Source organism: Mixophyes fleayi, assembly GCF_038048845.1.
Source record: "Mixophyes fleayi isolate aMixFle1 chromosome 12 unlocalized genomic scaffold, aMixFle1.hap1 SUPER_12_unloc_2, whole genome shotgun sequence".
NCBI lineage: Eukaryota > Metazoa > Chordata > Amphibia > Anura > Limnodynastidae > Mixophyes > Mixophyes fleayi.
This window is the reverse complement of record NW_027445896.1, coordinates 767,676-794,349: the sequence shown is the minus strand read 5'-3', so window position 1 is coordinate 794,349 and position 26,674 is coordinate 767,676. Positions and strand designations below refer to the sequence as shown.

The following is a 26,674-nucleotide window of genomic DNA, read 5'->3' as shown; positions in this document are numbered from 1 at the left end:
AAGTGCAGGTAAAGGGAGAAACGGCCATCATCTGCTCCACTGCTGGTCACTGAATGAACAAGAGTGCGCCAAACCACTTTCCTAATGCGTTTTATCATCTTGAACGTCATCAGGTGAATGGATTGACATTTTGGTGCCTCATAGTTGAATAACAACGTTCCCTCCTCTCAGCCAATGTGCTCGTCACAGGTGTGTTCCTTTATGCCAATCAGATGAGGTTTATCCTCCACCAATCACATTTTTGGGAGCGTGTACTGACTGACCAATCGGTATTAACCAGACTTCATTTCATACTTAACACAGGAAATATTTATAATAACTTTAAAATGGGTGATCGTTATACTAAGATCATTATAGTTATGTCATGTGCATAGAAAAATGCTGGCATCCTTTCAGTCATGTCTTATTATATATATATATATATATATATATATATATATATATATATATATATATATATAAAATAACATAGTACAGTCTAATACTTAAACCAATAACACAGTAACAAATCAGTTTACAATGCATAAATTCAGTCCATAACCATTGAGCCAAAGACAAAACGAGTGCTTCACATATTGATAGAGACTGTTGTTACTAAAGAACATAGCACAGCCATAATATAATATATATAGTGTAATATAATCCATGCATCAGCTTAATATAGATAACCCAATTGGAAGATCATTATACCTAGGACATTATGGGAATCTCAAATGCGGGTGTAAAAAGTTGACATTATTAAAAATTTGAGCACAGCAACATATATTCTGTATACGCAGGAAGTATCCATTACACAAATCAGCATTTAAATGCATAGACGTCTTTGAAATATAAATGTTAATAAGCATTTCTCTACAGTTTGGATCCTTAACATTCACTAGTGCCACACACAATATTAGAACATTAAGGCACACAAAATAAACAAGACTCCCAGAAATTCGAGAGTCTCCCGGATGTTCCAGGTGAGTAGGCAGCTATGATTTATTTCAGACCGAATACATTCCAACATGTAAATAAAAAGAAGTGCTACAATTATTTTCTCTCCTTCGAAGATTTGCATAATCCAATATTGTTTTAGCTTTCCTAAAGCAATACCGACAGTCCCGATTTTAGGGCGCTGCCCCGATTTCCGCCCGGGGACGTATTTGTCCTGCTGGTGGAAACGTTGGGGAAAAGGGAGATATCTACTGGGCAGTCTAACACTTCACAGCACAATGTAGTCCTCTGTGTGTCACACCCCCATCGTGACATGGCCACGCCCCTTATCCCACTGCCAGGGACTGAGGTTATTACTTTAGTATAGTTATAACATGTGTGGCTGCAAAATAAAATTTTTACTTTCTTATTACAGTTGTATTGCCTTTAAAATGACCCATCCATTGCAAGCTCTGCCTAGATAGGAAGTTGCAGTCTGACTGAGGGTCTAACCTAAATGGTGGACAGGAAGTGGTCATTTCAACGTTCTACGGAGCACAAACTAGGCAGAAGCAATCTCTCACAAAACAGGGTAGGCAAAAACAATCAATAAGGTAAATAAAATTAGTAGAAGGGCAACAGAAAAAGCACTTTTGGAATTAATAAAAGTGACCTTCCGATACTGTCTAAAAAATATATTAGAGGAGTGGACACACAAATGCTCTAGATATCTAGATATGAGTAGTGTGGTAGAAAATGTACAATGAATGGCTGAAGATGGCCAGAATTTAAATATATTTTCGGGACCTTGGCTCTTGCTTTCAGGGCTTTTCGTGTTACCATCAAGCTGCAACTCATACAATGACATGTTAACCCTTTACCATACCTCCTGAAAACGGGACAAAATAAGCCCCACCCCCGGTTTCTCTAACCCACCCCACCCCCGCCGCAAATAGGCAAATTTGTGCAAAACTCCACCCGCTTTCATGTTAAGTCCCACCCCTTGGGATGTCCCGCCAAAATCGGGAACAGTGAGCGGTATGAGTTGACTTCACCAGGATTTTTTTTTTTTACTCTACCCGGGTGACTATTATAGTGGGTTATATCATGCCAGATAGAGCTTTTATTTGGCTTCATGGTCGAGTAAATATATAAATGTCTATTTTATTTATTTTTAGAATTTATTTTCCAGGTAGACAAGCGATCGCTATTTATATGTGAACCCGGGCGCATCTTAGCTCACAGATATTCTCAGCCAGGGTAAGAAAAAAGGGAGAAATTAATTATACAATGGGTAATAAAAAACAAAACAGCATTGGGATGTCCTTGAAATTCACTAAAATGTTTTATGCTCGTTCAAGCAAATAAAACACCAAACTAGAGCATAATAATAATATTGAACATTACCTGCTGTTAATAACAGTGCGACAGATGTATAAATAAGATGGACAATAGCAGATAAATGGCAGTCAGAGCAGATCTCAAATAGATGGAACATCCTAGAGGGAAGCAAGAGATATAATGATTAGAGAACCAGAACTGAACCTATACATTACAGGCAAACTAGTATGAGCTATTAAGAAATTCTGTTTGACATGAACATAATTAGCAACTAACCAGCTACACTCATTGGGCCTGATTCATTAAGGAACTTAGGCAAGAATTTGAGTAAGTTTTCTTACTTAAGTTTTCTGGACAAAACCATGTTGCAATGCAAGGGGTGCAAATTAGTTTATTGTTTTAAATGTCCTGTGAAACTGTTAGAAATCATAGTTGTAGTTCTTGCATGTATTTGAAACTTGTTAATAAAACTAAAGCCTATTGCTTTTTAACACATACAGTATATCTTTGATTTAAACTATAATTTAAATGTGAAGCATTCTTAAAGATGTAATAAACATTATTAGATGACGTCTATATTATTATTTCTCACCTGGCAGTCCGGACCTTCCGGGGCTTGTAGAGCTACCTAGAATTTCGGAGTGAGAACAAAACATTTTATAAAGCAGATTATGGGACAAACCTATAAAAAAACAATACTGGACTATGACATAGTTATTATTTCCCTCTCACCTGGAGCAGCGCGGACACGGAGAGAGACGTTCTTCTGATCCGCTGGGTTATGTACTACACACAGGAATTCCATGTCCCAGGACTCAGGCTGCAGTGACATCTGGATTATGCTTCCAGTATTATTATACGGCTGATACTCAGTGTCTCTGTGTCTGTATTTCCAAGTATAGGACAACACTGATGTGTTTGTGGGGACAGAACAATGAAGACTCATATTACACCAGTCACCGGTCCTCTTCTCCTCTTCAATCCTTATAGTTGGGTCGGGAACAGGCTCTGTCATCAGAAAGGAAGCTGTTAATGGAGATCTACTGTATAACCCTAAAATGTATAATGTTAAAATGAAAATGTATATAACATCAGTATAGGCCATAGACTTTATGATAAGCCATTTGTAAAACAAACAGAATTAAGGGATGTTGCAGGCCGACAGAACACTCCACTGATCTGTGTCTCTTTGGGTCACCTATTACAGAAAGGTAGAATTAGCCCAGGATGCTGGGGACGGTTGTCCCATTACAGTTCAGCTACTAGGGTGCGCTGATGGATTGACAAGGCCGAGTACAATGTTCTCCCGTCGCCATAACAGTAAACGGTTATTTAAGTAAAGAAGAATTATTTGCCAGCAAGTCGGTGTGGTGTCTTTTATTATTTTGCATAAGGGTTAAGGTTAAGACTAAAAGGTCTATGGTTATGTTATCAACCATTAAGCATTTTATTACTAGAACTGGAGAAAGTAAAAGTAAAAAGTAAAAAATATGACTTTCATACAGTCATCCCATAATATTTAAATGAGCTAAATACAAAATGAAAATTATATGGTTATAATCCCTTTAATTAACTACATCACACTAGGTTAATGCAATTGGGAAATTAATGTGTGAAGCAGAAATATTATTTTTACACTGTGAAAATGAATCAAGTTGGCAGAAGAACTCTCAGAGGAACACAACAAGACTAGTAGTCACTTTTAGACCGTGAGACTCCCGAATTTTTCGGAGTTCTACTGGACTCCCGAAACAGTAGGCATCCTCCCGGTGGTGATGGAGACTAGGCTTAATGATGCGATTTTGCATCCCTAAGCCCCGCCCGCTGCTACGAAATGCTGTGAATTTTGGCTTTTCTTAGTAGGGGGTGGGGCTACCATGCCCCTCCCACTCCCTGTCACATGACTTCTCCTCCAGGAGGAGAAGTTTAAAAAGTAGGCAAGAATGGTTAAGGGTTAAGGCCACCCTAAGCGAACATGTTCAATGTGCCCCCTCACCTACCATGCCAGGCTAATACACAGTAGGTAAAAATGATCTCGTTCTCCTTTCGATTCATACAAACTAATGAAATAGACTGTAAAGATAACATACACAGACCACTGACACAACTTGAGGCATAGTGAATACATGATCTTGGGAAACTAGCACCCAATGACCTCACTACAAGCATACATTTGTGGCGTTTTTATTGAAAGCAGCATCTCATCGTTTTATATTATTAGTGTAAGTATTATTATTAGAATTTCTTTATATTTCAAATACGTCTACATCCTCTCTTCCTGCCCTTCATTGTTTAATCACATCTTACAGGCCACCAACATTTCTGAGTCATCCATTCTACACTCAATATGACTCTTATTTTAGTTGAATGAATGAATATGATATATATATATATATATATACGTAAACATTGTTCAGGCTTATCGCAGCCATTTGACTGAGCCACTGGCGAAACGCGTTGAGCCATCAAAACACATGTAACAGCATATCTCTATTATTGCTGCTACTAGAATATTTTTTACCCAAATAACCTTTAACCTATGTTTTGTTTCCGTGGAACTCACTTCCTTGAAAACATTCAAAACACAGCACTTAGGACCCCAGACACGGATCAGTAGGATCACCAGAGAGGATAATGTTCCCAAGATCAAAAGCGATAGGAATGCTACTGTACACTGTGCCTGACACTATATGCCAACAATGAACAGCATGTAATGAAGAACAATTTTGTAAAACCGCAACATATTTTGTGGTTTCCGTTGCGGTTTCAAAATCAGGTAATGTATAAAGGTAATTTCCGTGTTGAAAACTGCAAATCTGACACTTGAAATAAAATAAATTGAAATGTATATATTTTGTAATGAGGTTGTCTGCCAAATTCACAAAACAGCAATGGAACAAGAGGCGTGTTCTGCATTTTCATCTAAATTCAGATTGTAGTTCTGATGGGTGAGATTACTCAAACCTCGTGCAGTTTCCCTATAGAAGGTAAACAAGAAAAATCCCCTAACCTCTCCGTTGATGAGGACATTCACGCACAAAGCACTTTTTTAATTTCCCACTAATTTATTCACTGCATTTGAGCTGTGCACAAAATGTTAAAAGTGCTTTCTTCCACAGCTGGAGAGCCACAGTTTGGTTGTGATATATGGCCAATCAGTTTCACTCTTACTTTTGTGGAACAGTGAAGCATGGTGGAATTTCCTTGCAAGTTTGGGGCTGCATTTCAGCCAATGGAGTTGGGGATTTGGTCAGAATGAACGGTGTCCTCAATGCAGAGAAATACAGGCAGGTAATTATCTATCATGCAGTAACATCAGGGAGGTGTCTGATTGGCTCCAAATTTATTCTGCAGCAGGACAAGAACCCCAAACATACAGCCAATGTCATTCAGAACTATTTTCAGTGTAAAGAAGAACAAGGAGTCCTGGAAGTGATGATATGGCCCCCACAGAGCCCTGATCTCAACATCATTGAGTCTGTCTGGTATTACATGAAGAGACAGAAGGATGTGAGCAGCCTACATCCACAGAAGATTTGTGGTTAGTTCTCCAAGATGTTTGGAACAACCTTCCTGCCGATTTTCTTCAAAAACTGTGTGCAAGTGTACCTAGAAGAATTGATGCATTGATGCTCTTTTGAAGGCAAAGGATTGTCACACCAAATATCGATTTGACTCCCGAGTCCTCTTCTGTTTAACCACTCTGCATTTTGGTAAGTAATTAAGTAAACCATTAACACTCCTGTTTTTGAAAGCACTCTTACTTTGCAGCAATTCCCTCCCCCCCCCCACACACACAGAAATACTCACATATATATATATATATATATATATATATATATATATATATATATATATGTATTGATTTCATCCAAACAGTCTGACCTGGATTTCTGCATTCTCAAAGATTATAGTTCACTCTATAAAGTAGCTGCTGTATAGGCAATCGTTCATCTTTAAATATTCTATTTCTGTGACCTTATTTTTGTGAACACATACCGTACACTTTGAGGATAAAAGATGGTCTGTATAATTGTTTATTTATCAGTGTGATAAAAGCGGTGTACTCTCCACTATCCTCCATCCCTAGATGTGTGATAACTAATGTTGCTCCATTATTAAATATCTGAAGCCGGTTGGTAAATTGAGGAAAATACGTCTTCAAATTTTCATTTTCAAATTCCGCCACTTTAACAGTTCTTTCTTCGGTTGTGAATTGCCACATGGTGTCTTCTATGGGAAGCTGGAGATCCAGGTAGTTGGACAATCGGACAGACTGGTTTAGAAGGCCAATCACTTGCCGAGGAGAATCTTCTCTGGCTGCAGGAAACAGGATAGAATAAATCAGAATATATATATATATACTAAACATTTGGTTCAAATTATATTACTGTTTGTGAGCTAAGGCTGTCACGTGTCACAAGGAAGCAGCTCCTTTCCCCTGAAGCCAGATATGTTTAATAAAGATCTAATACAGATTATTTGAAATGACCAAGTTGACCTTTACTCTAAAGAAGTAATTTAAGTTCAGCAAACTTGGGTATACCAAAAGATATGTTAGAAGCAGAAATATTACACAAGTACCATGTAACAGAGAGTATCAACTCACTACAGGAAGTGTTTTATGTGAGAAGCTGGTATATTGTACCTACGGGGGAACATACCAGAAGATGTATGGATGCGATACAAGGAGAGGTTGTCCCACCGGAATACACTGAAGTGTTTGACACTATAGGCAAAATTGCTGACTCAGGTACAGCTGAGTACACATAGTGTAGGGGGTTTGGTAATGTGCAACTAAGTACACAGAGTTTGTAGGCCCTGCCTGGGCTGCGTGTAGCATGTACTAAGGTACATGAAGATGTTGGCACTGTTTAAACAGCACGTAGCGTGTAATGAGGCACACAAATGTGTACACTGTCACGAGCCGCGGCGGTACGCTGCCTCCTGGTGTGAACTAGCAGCCGGCCACGTGCTTTAGTTTCTGTGCTCTGATTTTATCCTTGTGGCATAGATGTAGGAGGGTGTAGGGACATCCTCCAACTCCAGGGGGGGCTCTCATATTACTTAAACTGGTTCATTTATATTTTTATACATGCTTCCTGGTTGGTGTTATTACTAGAGATGGTCACTGACCCCCGTGTTTTGGTTTTGGATTCGGTTTTGGATCTGGATTACCGTCGTGTTTTGGTTTTGGTTTTGGTTTTGCAAAACCGCCATTGCGTGTTTTGGTTTTGGTTTTGGTTTTGTTTGGTTTTGTTTTGCTATTTTTTGGGAAAATCCATGTTTTTGGGCCTAAATTAACCCAATTTAGTGCTCCAACTGTTTTAGAGACAAGTAATCTAATTGTTGAGGTAATAAATCATCCAAAAAAAACAGTTTAATTCTTCGTTGGTAGGCCTATTCTACACACAAAACAGATTGTCTTCCTCTCCATCTATGCATATTGGCAATGCAGCCATCGTCTTTGAATGTATATTACAGCCTACACTTATAGTTAAATATGTAAAGAAATGGAAAAAGCCAGTTTGGTTTCTGTCTCTCTAGGCCCCCCTCCACTTGTATAAAATACCAAAAAATTCAGCCATTATAGACTGTACAATATTAATTGACATGGAGAAAGCCAGTTTGGTTTCTGTCTCTCTAGGCCCCCCTCCACTTGTATAAAATACTAATAAATTCAGCCGTTATATACTGTACAATATAAATTGAAATGGACAAAGGCAGTTTGGTATCTGTCTGTATCAGATCCTCTCTCCACTAGGAGTAAAATAGAAAACTATTCAGCCGTTATATAATCTAGAATATAAATAGAAATTGAGAAAGGCGATTTGGTATCTGTCTGCATCATAATCATCAACATCATCATTAGCGCCCTCGTCGCCTACACAAATCTCCCCCTCATCCTCTTCTAATTCCAAAGTGGCATCCTCAATTTGGGTATCACCGGCTACACTCGGGCTATTAAGGCACACATCAGCAGAATGCTCACGATTAGACATCCCACTGTTGGATGGACTCTCCACAGGGATTGTTGTCATTTGTGAATCAGAGCAAATATTCTCCTGTAATGCCTCACTGTTATCTTGCAGCTCGGCTTTGACGCGTAACAGTAGTTGTGCACCAATTGTAGGCTGGGTAACTTTTTGGGATCTGCCACTAATAGCCAAAGGTGAAGGCCTCATTCTCTCTTTGCCACTGCGTGTGTAGAATGGCATGCTTGCAATTTTTTTTTTATCGTCACTTAACTTTTGCTCAGTTACACTTCTTTTTCGCTTCAATACAGTAAAAAAATTTTTGGTTTTTGTTTTTTGCACTAATTTGAAAACACTCTGTTGTTTGACATCGCCTTGGCCAGATGACGTACTGGGAACACTAACATCAGGACTGGTGACAGAACCTGGTTGCTCATTCAGATCATATGTGGACTGCTTTGAATCCATTCTGAGCGCAAACCACTGGGGAGTGCTAAAAATTATTTAGTAGATTCTGCTGACAGTTATGACTTTTGACAGCCAGAAATATTAATGCACAATTAGGGAGGACACCCCAAAAGCACTGAGGAGTGCTAAAAAGTATTTAGTAGATACTGCTGACAGAAATGACTTTTGACAGCCAGAAATATTAATGCACAATTAGGGAGGACACCCCAAAAGCACTGAGGAGTGCTACAAATTATTTAGTAGATACTGCTGACAGATATGACTTTTGACAGCCAGAAATATTAATGCACAATTAGGGAGGACACCCCAAAAGCACTGAGGTGTGCTACAAATTATTTAGTAGATACTGCTGACAGATATGACTTTTGACAGCCAGAAATATTAATGCACAATTAGGGAGGACACCCCAAAAGCACTGAGGAGTGCTAAAAATTATTTAGTAGATACTGCTGACAGATATGACTTTTGACAGCCAGAAATATTAATGCACAATTAGGGAGGACACCCCAAAAGCACTGAGGAGTGCTACAAATTATTTAGTAGATACTGCTGACAGATATGACTTTTGACAGCCAGAAATATTAATGCACAATTAGGGAGGACACCCCAAAAGCACTGAGGAGTGCTAAAAATTATTTAGTAGATACTGCTGACAGATATGACTTTTGACAGCCAGAAATATTTATGCACAAATATGGGGGACACCCCAAAAGCGCTGGGGAGTGCCAAATATGAAGAAAAAATAATAAACCTCTATCCTCCTCTCTGCACTAGCGATTTTGGTTAGAGCAATTGCAAGAACAATATTGTATTCTCTGTCCCTGCTCTAATTAGCCTATGACTACACCCTGCTCTCTCCCTCTGTCAAATGGCGATGGATTGCTGTGGAGGCGTGTATTTATAAAGTTGAAGTATCGCGAGAACCGAGCCCCGAGATCCGACGACGTCACAATGACGTTCGGCCTCGATTTGGATTCGGAATGGGCGGGAGAGTACCGAGCTGCTCAGCTCGGTACTCGGATACCCAAAGTTCGGGTGGGTTCGGTTCTCGGAGAACCGGACCCGCCCATCTCTAGTTATTACCTATGCTAGTTCTAACTAGTAATTAATTAGCAGCCTCCTGAGCCTGATTGTCAGCCCTACCCTCCTCTGTCCTGATTGGCTCTTGGTACTATTTAAGGCAGTGAGGTCTGCAGCCTCACTGCCAGTTATAGCTTCTGTTACCAGTCTGCTGACCTGCTCTGTTCCTTGCTCCTGTCCTTTGGATATTCTGTTGGATTGCCTGTGTATGACCCCTTGCCTGGATTTGGACCCTGCCTGTGTTTCTTGTGACCCCGACCTCTGGCGTGTTTACCGACCTTCCTGTTTGCTCGTGACCCTTGACCTCGGCTTGTTTATTGGATTCCCTGTCTGCTGCCGGCCCTCGACCCTTGCCTGGACTTCACTCCACTTTCCAGGGTTCTCCCCAGGCGGTAAGCACTTCACGACCCTCTGTCAGTCTGCGGCCCAGTCTGTCCCCACCACTAGGGGCTCCAGTGAACACCTGACTGGCAGAGTAGATTCCGGGTTGTGCAGTATCGGCTAGGGGGGTTCCTAACATACACGAAGATGTTGCCACTGATTGAAAAGCATGTAACATTCAATAAGTTACAAGGAGGTGTTGGGACTGGTTGACTCGCGGCTAGCGTGTAATGCGGTACACAGATGTGTCGGCACTGTTTGAACAGAGCGTAGTGTACAATAAGGTAAACGGAAGTGTTGGCACTGTTAAAGCAGTAAACAAATAGATACAACAGATTATATCGCAGGGACCCTGTAGAACAGAGATTGACAGCAAGTGTAGCAGATTGTACACAGACAGATGACAATAACTAGCAGGTGGGATTGGCACAACCAAATACTCTGGTCATGGAGTCTAAAACCCTCACCGGACTTCAACCAGGGATATGGACTTTGCTCAGTGAGGACCCAGGTCGTGGCCCGGTGCGGTTGATTCTCTCCATGAAAGCAGCAGATTACTAAGCTGGTGTGAGGACTCTGCAGAAAACACAGCAGATGCAAATGCTGGTACGGGTGTGATACTGTTGGGGAGAGGGAACACAGAAGTTGAAGATCACAACTAGCAGCTATGCTTCCCAATATAGTCTTGGAGCGGGAGTATTGATGTCGGACACAATTGATACTCAGGCACTGAGCAGGTTCTTACAGTGGCTGGTTGATTGGTGATTCCCTGCAAGTGTCATCAGTAGTGGAGGTTAGTGGTAACCCCTTAGATAGGTGTCACGTCATCTCTAGCCTGAGGCTGAGCACAGCTACGCTCTGTGAAGGATTCTAATTGGTTAGGCCAGGTCAGTGGATTGCAGTGATGTCTAAGACTGATGGTACTGACAGTTTAACACTGCTTTAAAGAAGAATGAGGATGATAATTTATGTTCCTTTCACCAGAGATCCTCATATTTTTGCCCCATTAGATGGTCACGATAGAGGTATGAGACAAGGCACACTTGGGTATCTGCTATCCACGTGTCCTGGACTGCACCTTGCATGGAAAATAGACTGGATTGCAATCTGAAGGTCAGCTGCATATTGATAGCTGCAGATTGTGTTGTCTGAAACTTTAATCACTTTTGTCACTGAGCATTGTTCTGCAAATGTCTTTTGCAGCTGGGAGAATGAGATATTCCCCAGTTATTTCTAGCAATGTGGTCTACCACTTGAAGCAACACTTTTAAAGCACTTGACCTGGTGCATATTACATTTTTTAATCTTTATTTTTTTCAAAGAGATTATCATCATCGTCACCATTTATTTATATAGCGCCACTAATTCCGCACCGCTGAACAGAGAACTCATTCACATCAGTCCCTGCCCCATTGGGGCTTACAGTCTAAATTCCCTAATATACACACAGACAAGGATCAATTTGTCAGCAGCCAATTAACCTACCAGTATGTTTTTGGAGTGTGGGAGGAAACCGGAGCACCCGAAGGAAACCCACGCAAACACGGGGAGAACATACAAACTCCACACAGATAAGGCCATGGTCGGAAATTGAACTCATGACCCCAGTGCTGTGAGGCAGAAGTGCTAACCACTGAGCCACCGTGCTGCCCTGATCTCTTTCCTTCTGTACATGATCACCATGTTTTGTTTGTAAATGACATTGTAACTTTGTTGGCTTCAAGCTATCCTGTGCTACAATTGCCTCAGAAACTGTACACGGAGGCCTGAGTTCCCATTCACTGCTGTAGAAGTGAAGCGAAACTTCAGATATGAGTCATCATACTTCCTGGCTTTCACAGATTTTATTTATAAATCAGCTTTGACTTTTTAAGAACTGGACTTAATCAACTGTATCTCAAAGTAGGTTAATGCAAATTAAATAAGTGTACTGTATTAATAGATCCCCCTGTAAATTAAATTTATACATCTCTCTATACAAGTGGTCAAAGTGGACATTTAGAAGTGCTGGCATGGAACTTTCACTTTGGAATCAACAGCCGGGGGTCTGGGGGCCACCTATGCTCCCTGAAGGTTTAGGGGTTTTGATAGAGAGAAATATCTTCCAACTCAACCACTATGCTCTGCGCAAGATCTGTGTCTCTTATATACAGCCATTACCAGCTCCTATATCTGGTTACAGGACTTTTTCAAGCTGCACACAGTCCATGACGTTTCCTCCCTCATACAACAAAACTTTCCTTTTGATCCAAACCTTAAAGAGTTTCCTGGAAACTCAACTCTTAAGTCAAGCTTACCAAATTCCTGAGCTGTCTTCTTAACCCCCCTAGGATATTATCCCCATTAAACAACACTCCACTCAAACTACTTTTCTTCTATATTCAAAATCACCTAGCCCCTGACTAGATCACATAGCCCCGCTAGGCACTTTCTCCCATTGCAATCTGGTAGCACTGGTTCATTCAATTTAAAATGTTTTGGTGTTGACCTGAATATCAATTTAAAATATTGAAATCTAAAATAACAGCAAATTTCAAATTCAAATAGATATTTAACTAGAAATCAAGCTAAAGTCGCTTGTCTACCTCTACAAATGAAAATAATCCAATCTATATTGCGTTGTAGAGACCCAGGTTCACATCAAATTCTTGCCCGGAATGTTCCTCCCAACATTCCGCAATGAGATTAGCAAATCTTAGCGCAAACTTGGATCCCATTTGATACTTTTACTTGTAAATACTGTTTCTTATTAAATTTGACAATAGTTTTGTTTCAACACAAACATAATAGCAGAAATCCAAAACCTCCTCAACTCTTGGGCGAAGGACTAATTCAGTGGCTCCACATCCTTGTTCGTGATCTTTAACTGAGTAAAGAAAACTTACAACGTCTGTTACTAACCATAACTCATCCTACCATAGTACAGTCCGTAGTTTAACCATTTTATTTTGCATTTCAAATACTTTTTTCCAATGAATAATAATGTAAAAACATAAAGATAATACACATAGATGGTAGGAATTGTATCTAAGGGGCCTGAGTCATCAAGGAGAGCAAAGCATAAAAAAGGAGTAACTTTGCACCTGGGCATGTGGGGACAGATTTACAGTTGGGGTAGGGCATGTCCTAGATCAACTTTACATTTCAGTGTAAAAATAAAGCTATCAAGTATTTGTGCGCTACGTGAAAAAACAGCCAGTATTTAACTTATGAGCAAAATAATAAACTAATTTGCACCCCTTGCATTGTACCATGGTTTGTCCAGGATCAAATTTACTCCAATTTTTTTGCCTTGCTCCCCTTAGTGACTCAGGCCCAGTATGCACAAATTTCAGAACATTATTGTGCAATTGGTCAGTATTGAAAGAGAGGCACAATCCAGAGGAATATCTTTGAAACATGCAATGGTCCCTTGAAATTAGGGACAGTTGGTATCTAGGCCTGTCTGCGGTCTACTGTATATATGATCCAGTGATACCACCGCCGTGCTACAATATACTGAGACTATCTACACTCTAGCTTTGCTCACCTGAAACCAGGAAAAAGACGGACAGCATGGTAAAGATCCGCTCTGGGGTCTTGTTAAGCATCCTTTCAGCACAATATGAGCTCTCACAATGCAAAGCTTACTTCCCTTCAAAGTATAGGAAATATAACAGACATACCCACTGCTCGAGTGACATGTCTAATAATATACGTCGTCAACTGACCACTTTCATTTTCAGCACTCTAGTTTATTTGACTAGCATTTCAGCACAATAAAAATGATAGCATGTTATGTCTCTATATAAGCAATACAACTCATTGAAAGTATCTCATATAGTACCTGGTTTACACTGCACCCAGGGGTGTAGAAACCAGAGGAATAGAGGGGGGCAATGATTTCTGTTGGGTGGGCAAAGACTGAGTCCACCCTTTCCTCATGAACTTCTACACAAAAGCCATCATGCTACTTTCTGAAGTCATGGTATCTGTTCTAAACTTTTTTAAAATGATAGATTGTCTTAGTATAACTACCAAATGTTCTGTAATATAGATTGTCTTAGTCAGGGGCGGATCTAGACTTTATGTTTAGGGGGGAAATTTTGCATAATCACGCCCCTCCTTTGCTCTGATTGGCTGGCCTGCGTTAACCCCGCCTTCCGCCCGCGATTGGCCCCGCACCCTCCCGTTGTGGTCGCCGGCTGGGACCACTCTGATTGGCTGGCCCACATTCAGCCCCGCCCCCCGCTCGCGCTTAGCCCCACCCCTCTCGTTTTAATCGGCGGCTGGGACCTAGCTTTTTGCTGCTAGGGGGGGCGAATGCCCCTATCACCCCCCCCCATGGATCCGCCACTGGTCTTAGTATACATTTAATACAGATTGATCGATTTGTGTATTTTAAAAACTCTAAGTGTTCCGTTCATAAACATTTAATAAACAACCTGGATTGAGGAAAAACAACTATTCACTCTACATTTACCCTGATTTTGTGTGGTGCGTCCAGTAACAAACATGAGATATAGCGATTTGAATTTATAGCATATACCATGACCAGTGACATTTAAAAATGCCCCCAATCAAATGGAATGATGCTGTCAACGAAATCTGAACAAAAACTAGGTTAATGTCTATGAAAAATGTACATTTTTAAGATGAACAATAGAATTTATCTATCTTTCTAACAGCTGTTGTACTAATTGGTAATTAATATTAATAATATTTATATAATAATGTATAAATTATTTTTTGGCCAACCACTGAAACACTGACAAAAATGAACATAGGATTGGGGGTCTTTGTATATCTACAGTCACTGTTACAACTGTTGTAAAACGAGATACCAAACACGAAAAAAAAGGGTCTCCAAGCCCTATAGTAGTCCTTGACCTTTTGCCCTCCCCCTCCCCCATGAAAAATGTCGATCCTGTGCCCCTGACTACACCCAAAGCTAAAAAATGTCGTTTTGAGGGAAACTAAAATAAATGACTGAAATCATACTTCTCTGCTATGTTTCTCTTTTTGGACCAACCAAGGTCCCAGATGGATCTAATCTGTCCTCTTACCACTTGGGCTATTTGACAGAAGCTGTGTTGCTGCCCCTCTGCTGTAAACTTACCATTCAGGTTAATAGGAAGTTCACGTGGGAGGGGCATTGACAACAGCTTGACTTGTTTCAAACAGGCGTAGCGGTAAGAGGAGAGCGGGTTGTTTGCATCCACGGGAGACCCTAGCGGATCCAGTGAAATGAGTATAGCAGGTATATAATATTTAGCTGTTTCATCTTAACTCTTTGTACTCCAGCCAAAGCTATTTCGTTTTAAGTAAAATAAAACAACATTAAAACATTTTCCGTGGTACTGCATTAACTGGTGTTAATAATGATAATATGCTTTGAAACCTCTTGGCGTAACCTGAGCATATACATGGAGGTTGTATATTGGCCTTAAGCTATAGGGCTGTTTAAATACAGCACCATAAAATGGTCTTTACACCAAGACCCCTCTTGTCAATTACAGCCAGGAGATATGGTGTTGGAACTGTAACCAAATACAGTTGTTCCTGAACCCATGATCAATACACACAGCATTTTCATTCAGGGTAGAAAGGACTTGCTAAATGAATGGGAGATTTGAACGAAGACAGTGAGTATAGCTCCATGTAAAATGGATCTAAGAGTATTTGCTGTACTACGTACAGTACTATTAGATCTGGTTTGCAATGCATCTATTAATGATAAAAATAGGAGAGATACATCAAAGTGTCGGGTGTACTCAAGGTCTTCCTTTGTTGAAAATGAAAAAAGGATAAAGAAAAATAACATTTAGACCATGGCGCCTGGCACTATAGCTAACTTAGACAATGAACAAGTATGGAACACGCCGTATCGTCATTTTTGCCCCGCACATTATCATTTTGTCTCTGGGGGTGTGGCCAAAATGACGGATTCCACCACAAATCGTGTCATTTAAGCTCCTGACGGGCCAGAGAATTGCCTGCTCTTATGGGAATCCCAGAGACCTACCCGGAATTCGGGAATCTCCCGGACATGCCAGGAGATTGGGCAAATATGGTTAAACCTAGTTGGTCACATAGGGTGCTCGGGTATAGGGGGTGCCTAAAACTCTTTATTTTCAGGGTAGCACCCCCTAATTATGCACTGCCCCTAACTATGATTTTTTGTACTTTATAGGCATATTTCTGTGTACTAACATATTTAATTATACTTATTTGATAGACATTCAGTATTTATTTCTGTAATATTTAAATGGATACAGACACATCTCTATGATGGTTATGGAATAGGCAACATAGGTTTTATAATTACTCTTAAGAACATTTTGTTATAGGATCTGATATCAAACATTCCTTTCCCAATACTTTTCTTATTGATTGTATACACTTGTTTTTTTATTTGTAACAAGATTTTCAATGTATATGTCTCTTTAAGGAACTTATAGATAAATCACAACACGCCAGCCCTGGTTCACACTTTATTTAGTGAGAGAAGGGCAGTTTCATTCATTCTTTACTGCTACAAATAAGGACGGTGTGGCAGGAAGAGTGACGTATTTTCTTGCTCGCCATTTTATTAACTCCCCTAACTAATGCCCATAAAATAAAAACAATATTTAATTCAATATAATTATCACTGCTTATTTGTTTTGTGCTGCCATATCATTCAGCACTTTCCAAAGAAGTTTCAATCATTCAGATCAGAGCTTTCTGTCTAAATTCCCCACCACACAAACACACACACACACACGCACACACACACTAAGGTCAATTTTTGAGAAGCCAATTGACCCACCAGTGTATTTTAAACGTAGATTTTGGAGGAACATGGAGCACTAAGAATGGAGACAGAATGGTGTCCAGCAGCAGGGAAGAACCATGATTGTGCATTCCCCCCATGATGCTTCTCCTGTGGATGGCTTCCAGCGGTCTTCTCCTTGTTCACTGTCTATCTGATGCCTGTCACTGTCTTCTATCTTCAGCCACTGAACTTCTGACTGACTCCACTGTCTTCTATATTGATCTCGCCAGCCGCCATTGTATTCAAAGCCCTGCCAATGTTTTCTGCGTTGAACCCGTAGTCTTCTTTTTTGACTTTGTACTCTACACTGGTTCTGGCTGTGTTCCTCTTCCGGAGCTCCTTGCCAGGTCTCTCTCCACTGTCGCATTGGTTGTGCCACTTGCAACTGCTAAATACAAGCCGGTGCGAGGGGGTGGGGCCGTGACATGGTGAGCTCCGATTGGCTTGACGCTGCACCCAAATAAAAACGGCCGTGATTGACTTGCTGTCCAGGCCACTGATTGGTTGAGAGCAAATCTGTTCAGAAGCTCTTTCATCAACGTTGGGGAATGCAGCAGAGGAAGCAGAATTACCTGTGATAGATTGGAGGTCTGGTAAGTAGAATCCTCTTCTCTTCACATCCTGGCAGCTTCCAGTGCTGTCTTCTTGGTTCCTTTATTTGCCCACTTCATGGCACAGCTCCGGGGGGTCACCCCGCTACAGTTCCTACCATTTATTATTATTCTTTAGACTTTGAGTTAATATTTTTTATTGACAAGTACTTACTTGGATAGAAATACATGCTTTTCTGTGCTAGGGGGTGATGTAGTTTGCATAGAGTGTGTGGATGGGCCAGAAGGGGGACACATAGTCAGCTTAACATGTATTGCTATATGTGGAAATAACGTTCCCAGTTTTTAATACAGAGTGCATTTTGAAGAAGCTTTAATAACATCAAAAGTGTTTTGATTGAATGCAGAATATGAATTTCTTCTTGTTTTGTAACGTGGTTGCACCTCAAGTATTCATTAAATGGTTATGGTTTTGGTTAACTAAACTAAAACCAACAGATTACTTCTGTTTATCGTGATTAAGGGGCTTAGCATGACAGTTAGAGATGTAGTTTAGATCAGCTCTGTGCAGTACTGGCCACGGAATCAACTTCCACAAATATAAAATGGTTAGAATGTTGTGGGAAATTACAAGGTGGTGCCGAGGAATGTCATCACACCAAGGACGGGTTTGTTTTGACGATCTACTGAATACCATCTCAAGTCAAGTGCTGGACCCAGCGAGTTCAGCTGTCATTGCTGTTGCCATCTCTGTTCCCCTTTTTCGTGACCTCGGTGGTCTCCTTGGTCACAGCGGCTGTTGCCACAACTTCTGTGAATGAGAAACAAGTGCCCTCGCTCTGTGTCTAGCAGGACTGCAGGAGCTAGCACTAGAACACGTCTAGCCAGGAGGAGAGACCTGAAGATTTAGCAAACATACCATGCAGGAGGTGCCATTTATAGTGAGGCTGTAACTGACTGATGCCCGGAATCTGAATGAAACGAAAACGCCAGATCTGCCTATGCACAGAGCCAGGCAAGATGGTGGCCGCAACAGAGACCGTGGCGTTTATCCAGAGGAGAGAGGTAAGTAAGTGGCTGTCTGATCAGTGGGTCTGAGCGATGACACCGTGTTTGCGTGCGTTTCCTCCGGGAGCTCTGGTTTCCTCCCACACTTCAAAAACATACTGGTAGGTTAACTGGCTGCTAACAAATTGACCCTAGTCTCTCTCAGTCTCTGTGTGTGTGTATATTAGGGAATTTAGACTGTAAGCCCCAATGGGGCAGGGACTGATGTGAGTGAGTTCTCTGTACAGCGCTGCAGAATTAGTGGCGCTATATAAATAGCTGATGATGATGAATATCCAGGGCCTGTGTCCTTTGACACATCCAGTACTTAGAACTTACTCCTTCTACTCTCCTCGGCACACAAGTTCATTCTCTCAGGAGCAGCGGGAACATAATTAGCAGTCACCTAGCCCCAAAGTGCATGCACAGAAAAACAGAACAGATTATTCTGGATTGGATAAACGCTCATTGCCAGACCCCACTAGCCGAGGGACCCCATTACAGCCACATACGCTGTCACAGCAGTAGTTGTGTACTGCTCAGGATATCTCTGAATAAAAGAGGTGCAGGTTGGCCACTACTGTGCATTTGGCCTACCCCCTTAGTGTGCACTGAAAATAAACAAGAAAGAGCCCTGTTTGCATAAAATCAAGGACTAGTTAAACTCATACAGAAACTGCCCTGTGTACCATTACTGAACTGACCTTTACTAATTCCAGTGGGGGCTAAGCAGTACTGGAAATTCCCTTTACCTAGAAATGAGGAAACAAAGACCTCTTGTGACAAGTGAAGAATTTATTTAGAATTAGATATAGAAGTCTCCACATTGCTTGTGGTTTCTGTATTGGTCTTGTTTGCAATTTCCTTTCTTTTGCTTTTCTTATACAACATGAAAGATGAGCAGGAAGCCAGAATTGTGGGCTGATCTGTCAGATATAAGATCTCCTCTGTGGTGGATTATAATAAGAACACTTTGGGCAGTAGTTGGGAACCCAGTGGTTCAGTTATGACCTTAACAAGACAGCGAGAAAGTGAGCTTGAGATAAGGCGCTTGCTGTGTATTGTAAAGAACTTGGGGAGATGATTTTACTGTTTATTGAAATGATCTTATTTCATACTTCAAACTTTGGAGATGTCCAAAAGCTGCCGCATCCTGGGGGTGTAGTCACCGGAATCGCTTCTTTAGGCCCAACCCCTCTGCTAAACTATGCAAATTTTGTCCTTTTACAGCATGGGGTGGGGCCAGGATGACACATTTAGCCCCGCCCCCATCCACTTCACCAACGGGAGAGTAGGCAACTATATCTTATTTCCCATGTTTCCACCCACACTACATGGCATATTGAATATTTGTCAGGTCTACTCTGCTTTTTCATCTACACTTTTTTATATATGTTTATATATATCAGACACAAGAAAAAACCCTGAAGGAAGTAATTTAGAACTTTTTTATAACTGGTTTCTGAATGATTTCCCGTTCATGCAGTCTGTCTACAATTATTAACATATATTGGAGTCTTATTTACTTTCGTTTCTAGTCTGTTACTGAAACCTGGAGTCTTATTTACTTTAGTTTCTAGTCAGTTACTGAAGCCTGGTTGAAGGAGTGGAATCAGTAGAAAGTTTAAACCGGAGAAAAGTGCATCTGTGAATGCATGTTGCAGGCTTGTGGCAAGCTCCTGGTAGCATTGAACTTGTACTCGGAGCACCATGCAGGTCCCAGAGCTGTTAGCTGTGCTTGTCCTTAGTTCTTGCATTGCTTCAGGTGAGTAAAACTTGTATAACTGCCTGTGAGTGTTGTACCTCAAATTGTTTTTCCCAACAGGATTTTACTAGTAAACGTTCCTTTATGTGTGGTCAGGAATTGTAAAATAGTGTACGGAATGAGTCGAGTTTGTTTCAGTAAATGCTGTAGCCTACTCTTCTGGAATTTTCGGGAGACTCCCGAATTTCGGACTCAGTAAAACAAGTCAGAAGTCAGGAACAGAGGCAGTGTTGCACAGGAAACAATACTTCAGCAGTGGGGAGTGGAAAGGCAAGCCTGACCTAGAAGGAATGATAGAGAGCGAGAAGTTTACTGAAAGTTAACCCCTTCCTGACATAACTGTCTCTAAGATAGAGACATCTCCTGGGACAAACATTTTAATTTGACTGTTCATGAAATTTGGGCCAGTTGGCAACTTGACTCATGTGCCAGGAACGCACTTACTGGGGAAATTTTATCACTGTATGACAAAACAGAAAGTATTGGTGAAAAAAGTAAAGACCTAAAATGATGCACATATTATTGTGAAAAGCACAGTGGCTCAGTGGTTAGCACTTCTGCCTCACAGCACTGGGGCCATGAGTTCGATTCCTGACCATGGCCTTATCTGTGTGGTTTTTATGTTCTCCCCGTGTTTGCGTGGGTTTCCTCTGGGTGCTCCGGTTTCCTCCCACACTCCAAAAACATACATGCTAGTAGGTTAATTGTCTGCTATTAAATTGCCCTTGGTCTCTCTCGGTCTGTGTGTGTTAGGGGATTTAGACTGTAAGCTCCAATGGGGCAGGGACTGATGTGAGTGAGTTCTCTGTACAGCGCTGCGGAATTAGTGGCGATATATAAATAAATGGTGATGATGATATTAAACCAACTGTTTAAAATTAATTTGAGGTCTCTCGTAAGTGTAAAAACGACATAATAACAAAAAGTGTGTGCTCTATGTTATCAGATATAAAATACTCCCTTATCTCTCATGTATATATTTACAAATGCAAAACAATGTCAATTAGGTTTAAATAGAAAGGGGGAAATTCATCTGTCATAACCATCGGCTGAAGATATGGTGACTCTGCACACTCCATAGAGATCTATGGACACTGCCAGCCCTGAGTGCTTACACACTGCAGGATTGGAACAACATCGTTCCATCGTTGAACGACATTGTTTCTTCGTTGAACAAGACTTTTAGTCCAATCAAATGAAATGATACGATAAGCTTTAGAACAATAATCGTTCATCATTGCAGCGTACACACTACTGCAACCTCCTCCTTACTGGCCTCCCCCACTCTCACCTCGCTCCCCTTCAATCTGTTCTTAACTCAGCCGCTAGGCTTATCTTCCTTTCTCGCCGCTCCTCCTCTGTCTCCCCCCTCTACCAATCCCTTCACTGGCTCCCCTTACCCTACAGAATCCTGTTCAAGCTCCTCATTCGTACATACAAGGCCCTAATAGTATTTTCTGTGCTGAATTCAAACATCGTTTTAGAATGTTGAGAATGTTGAGAATTTTTAGTAACACCCAATTAAAGTTTACAATATTACGTTTATTAACAATACATAGATAGTAGACGATTAACTCATCACTCCTATGACTCATCATGTCCAAAGTGCATCATCCAGTGACTCAACTGTTTATTATTCTGTACCCTTCTCAATTTATACTAATCTTCCCAGGACAGTATACTTAAAAGAAACAATGGAATTGTATTGAAGTAAAAAAAAAACCTCCCTAAATGCTGTATAAAACGGTTAAATATCGTAATGTATATTCTTAAAGAGGGCGTAACTTTAAAACTATAGGTGATAGAAGGATTCGAAGACCATTTTTGAAATCAGCATAGAAATTACATATATAATACCACCTGAGGTGCCGTGACAAAATCTTTGTTTATCAGTATTATCATACAGCAATAAACTAGTATTTTTGATATTGTGTTACAATACTATACTTAGCAGTATCAGTGTGGTATTACTGATAACCATGCATGGTGATCTTAAGGCAATACCTAAGATATTAACGAATAGACCAGTAACTAGTGTTACAATGTATCACGTTGTAATTTCTGTCTTAAATCATTAAGATACTGATAAAGTTGAGCCATGCTAAAATGGTGCATGGCCTACAGCACAAAACTTACTGGGAAAGACTAAAAGATCTTAATATGTATAGTTTGGAGCAGAGAAGGAAAAGGGGGACTTGATAGAAACTTTCAAATATATTAAGGGAATTAACAAGGTGCAGGAGCTGAGTTACGAGCGGTTTAAAACAAACGCATGATGCGCTCAGTATGCATGCCTTATTGACTCAGGCCATTTTATGCATTGTTCCCCTTCAGTTGGCGGAGGAGGGCGGTACTTATAGAATCCAAAAACTCGCGAGATCCGACAACGTAACAATGATATTTTGCCTCGTTTTCAATTCCATAGCCGAGCGAAAGTTCCGAGCCGGCTCGGATCTGCCAAGTTCGGGTGTGTTCGGTTCTCGGGGAACCGAGCCTGAGCATCTTTAATCATAATAGTGTGATTGTTTTAAGGGCAAAGCAGCTAATTTTACACTTTAGTCATAGAGAGGATCAATCAATCATTGCACATTATTTTTTGGCAAACAGATGAACATATATAGTAAAGGAAATCCAGGTTAAAACACTAGCAGCTGTCACATTCGACCCTTACCCAGTTACCCCTCAATAATACAACCTGCTTTTTTTCTTGTGCAATGGACAGCTGTCAAGTAGCCATAAAAATACTATGGTAAAATAAAACTTTGTATGGAGTTCAGTTAGTTACGTTTTTTTTCCTATTTTAATACAGGTAACAAGGATCATATGCATCAAGTGACCGGCTCTCTAAACCAGTCTACAGAATTGTCCATAAAACTGTCTCGGCCGCATCCTGTAGAAATTGTGTGGCTATTTAAAAAAGGAGGAAACACATTCAAAGTGGCAGAGATTGAAAACAATCGGTTGAAGATCCACATTCAGCGATTCATAAACCGTCTGGAATCGTCAAGTAATGGAACAACGTTACGGATCCATGACCTGAGAATGAAGGATAGCGGGGTCTATGATGTTCAAGTTACCTTTGCAGACCATGAAATGCATCAAGAATCTTTCAGTCTCATAGTATACAGTATGTGTTCATATTGTTTACAAAATTAAGCCATTGTAAAGAGAAAGTAAGACCCATTTCTCATCTATATCTCAAGACCGTTTGTTACTAAGCTTAGTAACCTAGATAAGGTTTGATTAACTAAATCTGTCCATGAAGTCTTTCAGGCCTCTGAAGCCGGTCGTCATGTTAGGGAGATGGTTCTCTAACTGAGAAGGCAGAGTGTTAATAACAGACTTGTAGACTTGCTCAGGCCCAGGCTTGCTAAGGCTCATTTACTAACCACAATTTATTTTATATTTATGTATTCAATAATGCATGAGTAGTGTTAGGGAACACTAGGACTAAGTTCTTTTTAAACCAGGTATTGGCCGTCTTGTGCCGCTAAGCCACACGCGTAGCAGTATAATTAGGTGCATTTGTGGAATTTGCAAATACTGCTGCACAGCAAATGGTCATTCCCACTGCAAAGCCATATTTTTGCAGCCTTGTCAATGAGGCTTATTGCGTGGATTTAGATTAATATACAATGCAGATTTTTGCCCCCTTGTAAGATCACATTAGGACATCATCCGAAGAATGTGAGAGGTGGTTGAACAATATCATGCTGAACAATATGGTTCTTTTGCAGTCTATGGTGGCCTGATGATCGATTCACCATGATGATCAAAGGACTACTTAAAGAAATTCAATTAACCGCCTTGCTGAAAGCTATTATTGTAGCATTTTCAAATGTCTGGTGGGAAAAGTTTGGAGACTGAATGGCGAATAGGTCCAAGGTTAGATACATGATGGGACTGAGACCTTGGGGGAGGGCTTTGGCCAGGTGGGATCTGCCCCCCCAATGTTATTTCTAATCCCTTCAGCAGTGGGCACAAGGAGAGGACGGGTCTGGGACCTCCCATTCCAGGTGAGCTCTTTAAGAGCAGGGTCTAAGCAGACAGGCTGTTTTGTCTTTCGCCACTGGAGAAGAACAGCATATTACCTTGGATGCCAGGCCAGAGACCAGGACTGAATCCAGTATCATAGTTGGGGCTCCCATTTCTCCTCTTCTTCATTTTTTTCTATTCATCCTCTTTTTTTTGTTTCATCCTTTTCCCTATCATTCATTATATATAACCTATAACACATAACATAACCTTACCCCTAGACACAGGTCAAACATGCACCAGGTGGCTCTATCTGCCAGTGAGGAATCAGTCATTACTTAGGAGGAGCTCACTACAGAGCAGGGAGGACAAGGTACAGACTGATGTAGTTATGGACATCAGGCCCCTAGTTTATCCAGCAGCTTTTCCAGCCCTCTCTCCAGCCCCCTCTCGAAGGAAGCCTCGAGTATGGACAACCAAGTCCAGGCCAATATTTTAGTAATCACCAGACCCCTATTGTCATTTGTTTTGCTTCATTAACCCTAACCCTACCCACCCGCCAATCATCCCTATATCTCCCACCTGCGGGTAGTTTACCAGAATAGGGAGGACATTGCTAATATTTGTCTATTTCCAGGAGCATTGAACATTGGAGGAGACAGTGTGAGAGGAACAGCAAAAAGAAGAAACAATAGGCAACAAACAACTGTAGGCAGACAAACAATCCAAGGTGAAAAGCCGGCGCCCTCAAATGATGGTGAAACGGGTGAGTTAAGTGATGGAGAATGTGCTAGTAAAACTACAAAAACAAACAAGTTTGGGCTGCGCTCACCATTCATGCCAAATCAAAATCAAAATATCTATTGATACAAAACAAATATACTGCATAAACCCAGTACAACGGAAATATATAAATTTTAAATTAATAGGAAACATAATTATCAAGCAAAAAAAATAATTTAAAAGAAATCTCAGCAAGGTGACTGTGACAGCCTTTTTAACACACGGAGACCACTACCCCCATCGAAGTTCCAATTTAATGCTGTTTTTAAAAGATTAATACAAGAGATGGTACATACTACTTGTTTTGCATTGGAGCTATGACTGTGTAGATTCTGATTCCGCAGGGGCTAATTTTATATCAGGTAATGTAGTCTGCCCATTCACTACATAGCCCATGGCCCTTAGTTTCATCCAGAAGAGAGAATTATGCGGTCCAATGTGGATGTAGTCCTAGAAGTTTTTTTGTTTTTACCTTTCTCTGAATCACCACCTCAGTTAGAAGTTCACTATGTATATGTTTTTTTTTATAATCTTCCATCTAATATTTACTGTCCCAATATATAAATAGTAGAAGTGACTACTGTGCAAAGCTGATGGCGGAGGTAAAAACAATAGGTTAGGAGCCATCTTTATAGCTGGTAGTCTAATGGGCAGGGCTGCCACCAGAAATTGCGGTGTCCAGTACAAATGTAACTGGCAGCCCCCCTTCCTTCCTTCTCTCACCCCACCTCCATTCTTAAATTATTCTGTACCTGCGTTTGGCTTCTCGCCCCCGCATCTCCAACCACCCCTTGTCCCTGGTTCTATCGAACCTCTGTTGTAGTTTACTGACATCTCAGATTTTATTCTTACTGGCTCCTTTCGTCTCCTCTCCATTGACAGCATTGTGACATCATTTGTTACTTCAGCGACGCTATAGGGAGCAGGGAGCCAGGCGCCTATCTGCACTGTGGTGGCTCTCTGTCCGGGAGCCTCTCTGTCGGAAAAATGCGCACAAGGAGGCCTGGTACTAGAGCAAACAGGGGCAGCTGTGGCATCACCCAGTTTTTGGCAGATGTGCTGCCAACAATGGTGCCCCACAGCCTCATCCCTTAATTTGGCGCGGAAGCCACTCCCCTCCCCCCAATCCTGATGGCTGCCCTGCCAATGGGGGTTGCATTAGACTAAGCACAAGGAATATGCAGCATTTATAATGCATCACATCAAAGAACAGAGTTATATCTCTGTATATACAGCTACACTTGCACAAGAGTCATTCTGGAAGGTCACAGCTTGGGTGGTGGTTGCAGTTGCCTTCGACACACAACTGGAATTCCAATCTTGATACCTTTTTGCTATGTTAAAATACAGTAGATTGTAGTGCAATTATTTACTGCTGCAGAACTGAGGATACAGGGTATACAGGGGAGATTTATTTCTGCGAGTCCCTGTTCTGTTCTGTATCATAATAGCAGTGTTATACGAGAATTAGAGATGAGTGACATTTCTTTCTATTCTTATATCTTGTTACAGATACCAGACCATATATTGTCCTATTCCCATTGTTTGCCTTTTCAGGATGGATCTTATTGTTCATAATCAGAAATTTGAGAAAAGG

At 40.9% G+C, this 26,674-nt stretch overlaps 3 protein-coding genes across 6 annotated transcripts in view; 2 read left to right on the top strand and 1 right to left on the bottom strand.

Annotated features, from left to right (window-relative positions):
- LOC142112083 (SLAM family member 5-like) overlaps positions 1–26,674 on the top strand; it is a 346,313-nt gene that overhangs the window by 207,176 nt on the left and 112,463 nt on the right. The window lies entirely within an intron of this gene.
- On the bottom strand, positions 1,856–13,767 carry LOC142112092 (SLAM family member 9-like). The gene is made up of 5 exons (XM_075193938.1): positions 13,690–13,767; positions 6,256–6,576; positions 2,989–3,264; positions 2,849–2,884; positions 1,856–2,414 (listed from the first exon to the last, which is right to left on the bottom strand). The coding sequence occupies exons 1-5, from the start codon at positions 13,748–13,750 to the stop codon at positions 2,329–2,331; spliced, it is 780 nt and encodes a 259-aa protein (XP_075050039.1). The 5' UTR covers positions 13,751–13,767; the 3' UTR covers positions 1,856–2,328.
- Positions 20,123–26,674, top strand: part of LOC142112075 (uncharacterized) — a 97,809-nt gene continuing 91,257 nt past the window's right edge. The window contains exons 1-4 of the mRNA XM_075193920.1: positions 20,123–20,319; positions 23,129–23,446; positions 24,932–25,060; positions 26,590–26,673. Coding sequence (XP_075050021.1) covers positions 20,265–20,319; positions 23,129–23,446; positions 24,932–25,060; positions 26,590–26,673 — 586 coding nt within the window. The 5' untranslated portion in view covers positions 20,123–20,264. The remainder of the gene's footprint in view (positions 20,320–23,128; positions 23,447–24,931; positions 25,061–26,589; position 26,674) is intronic.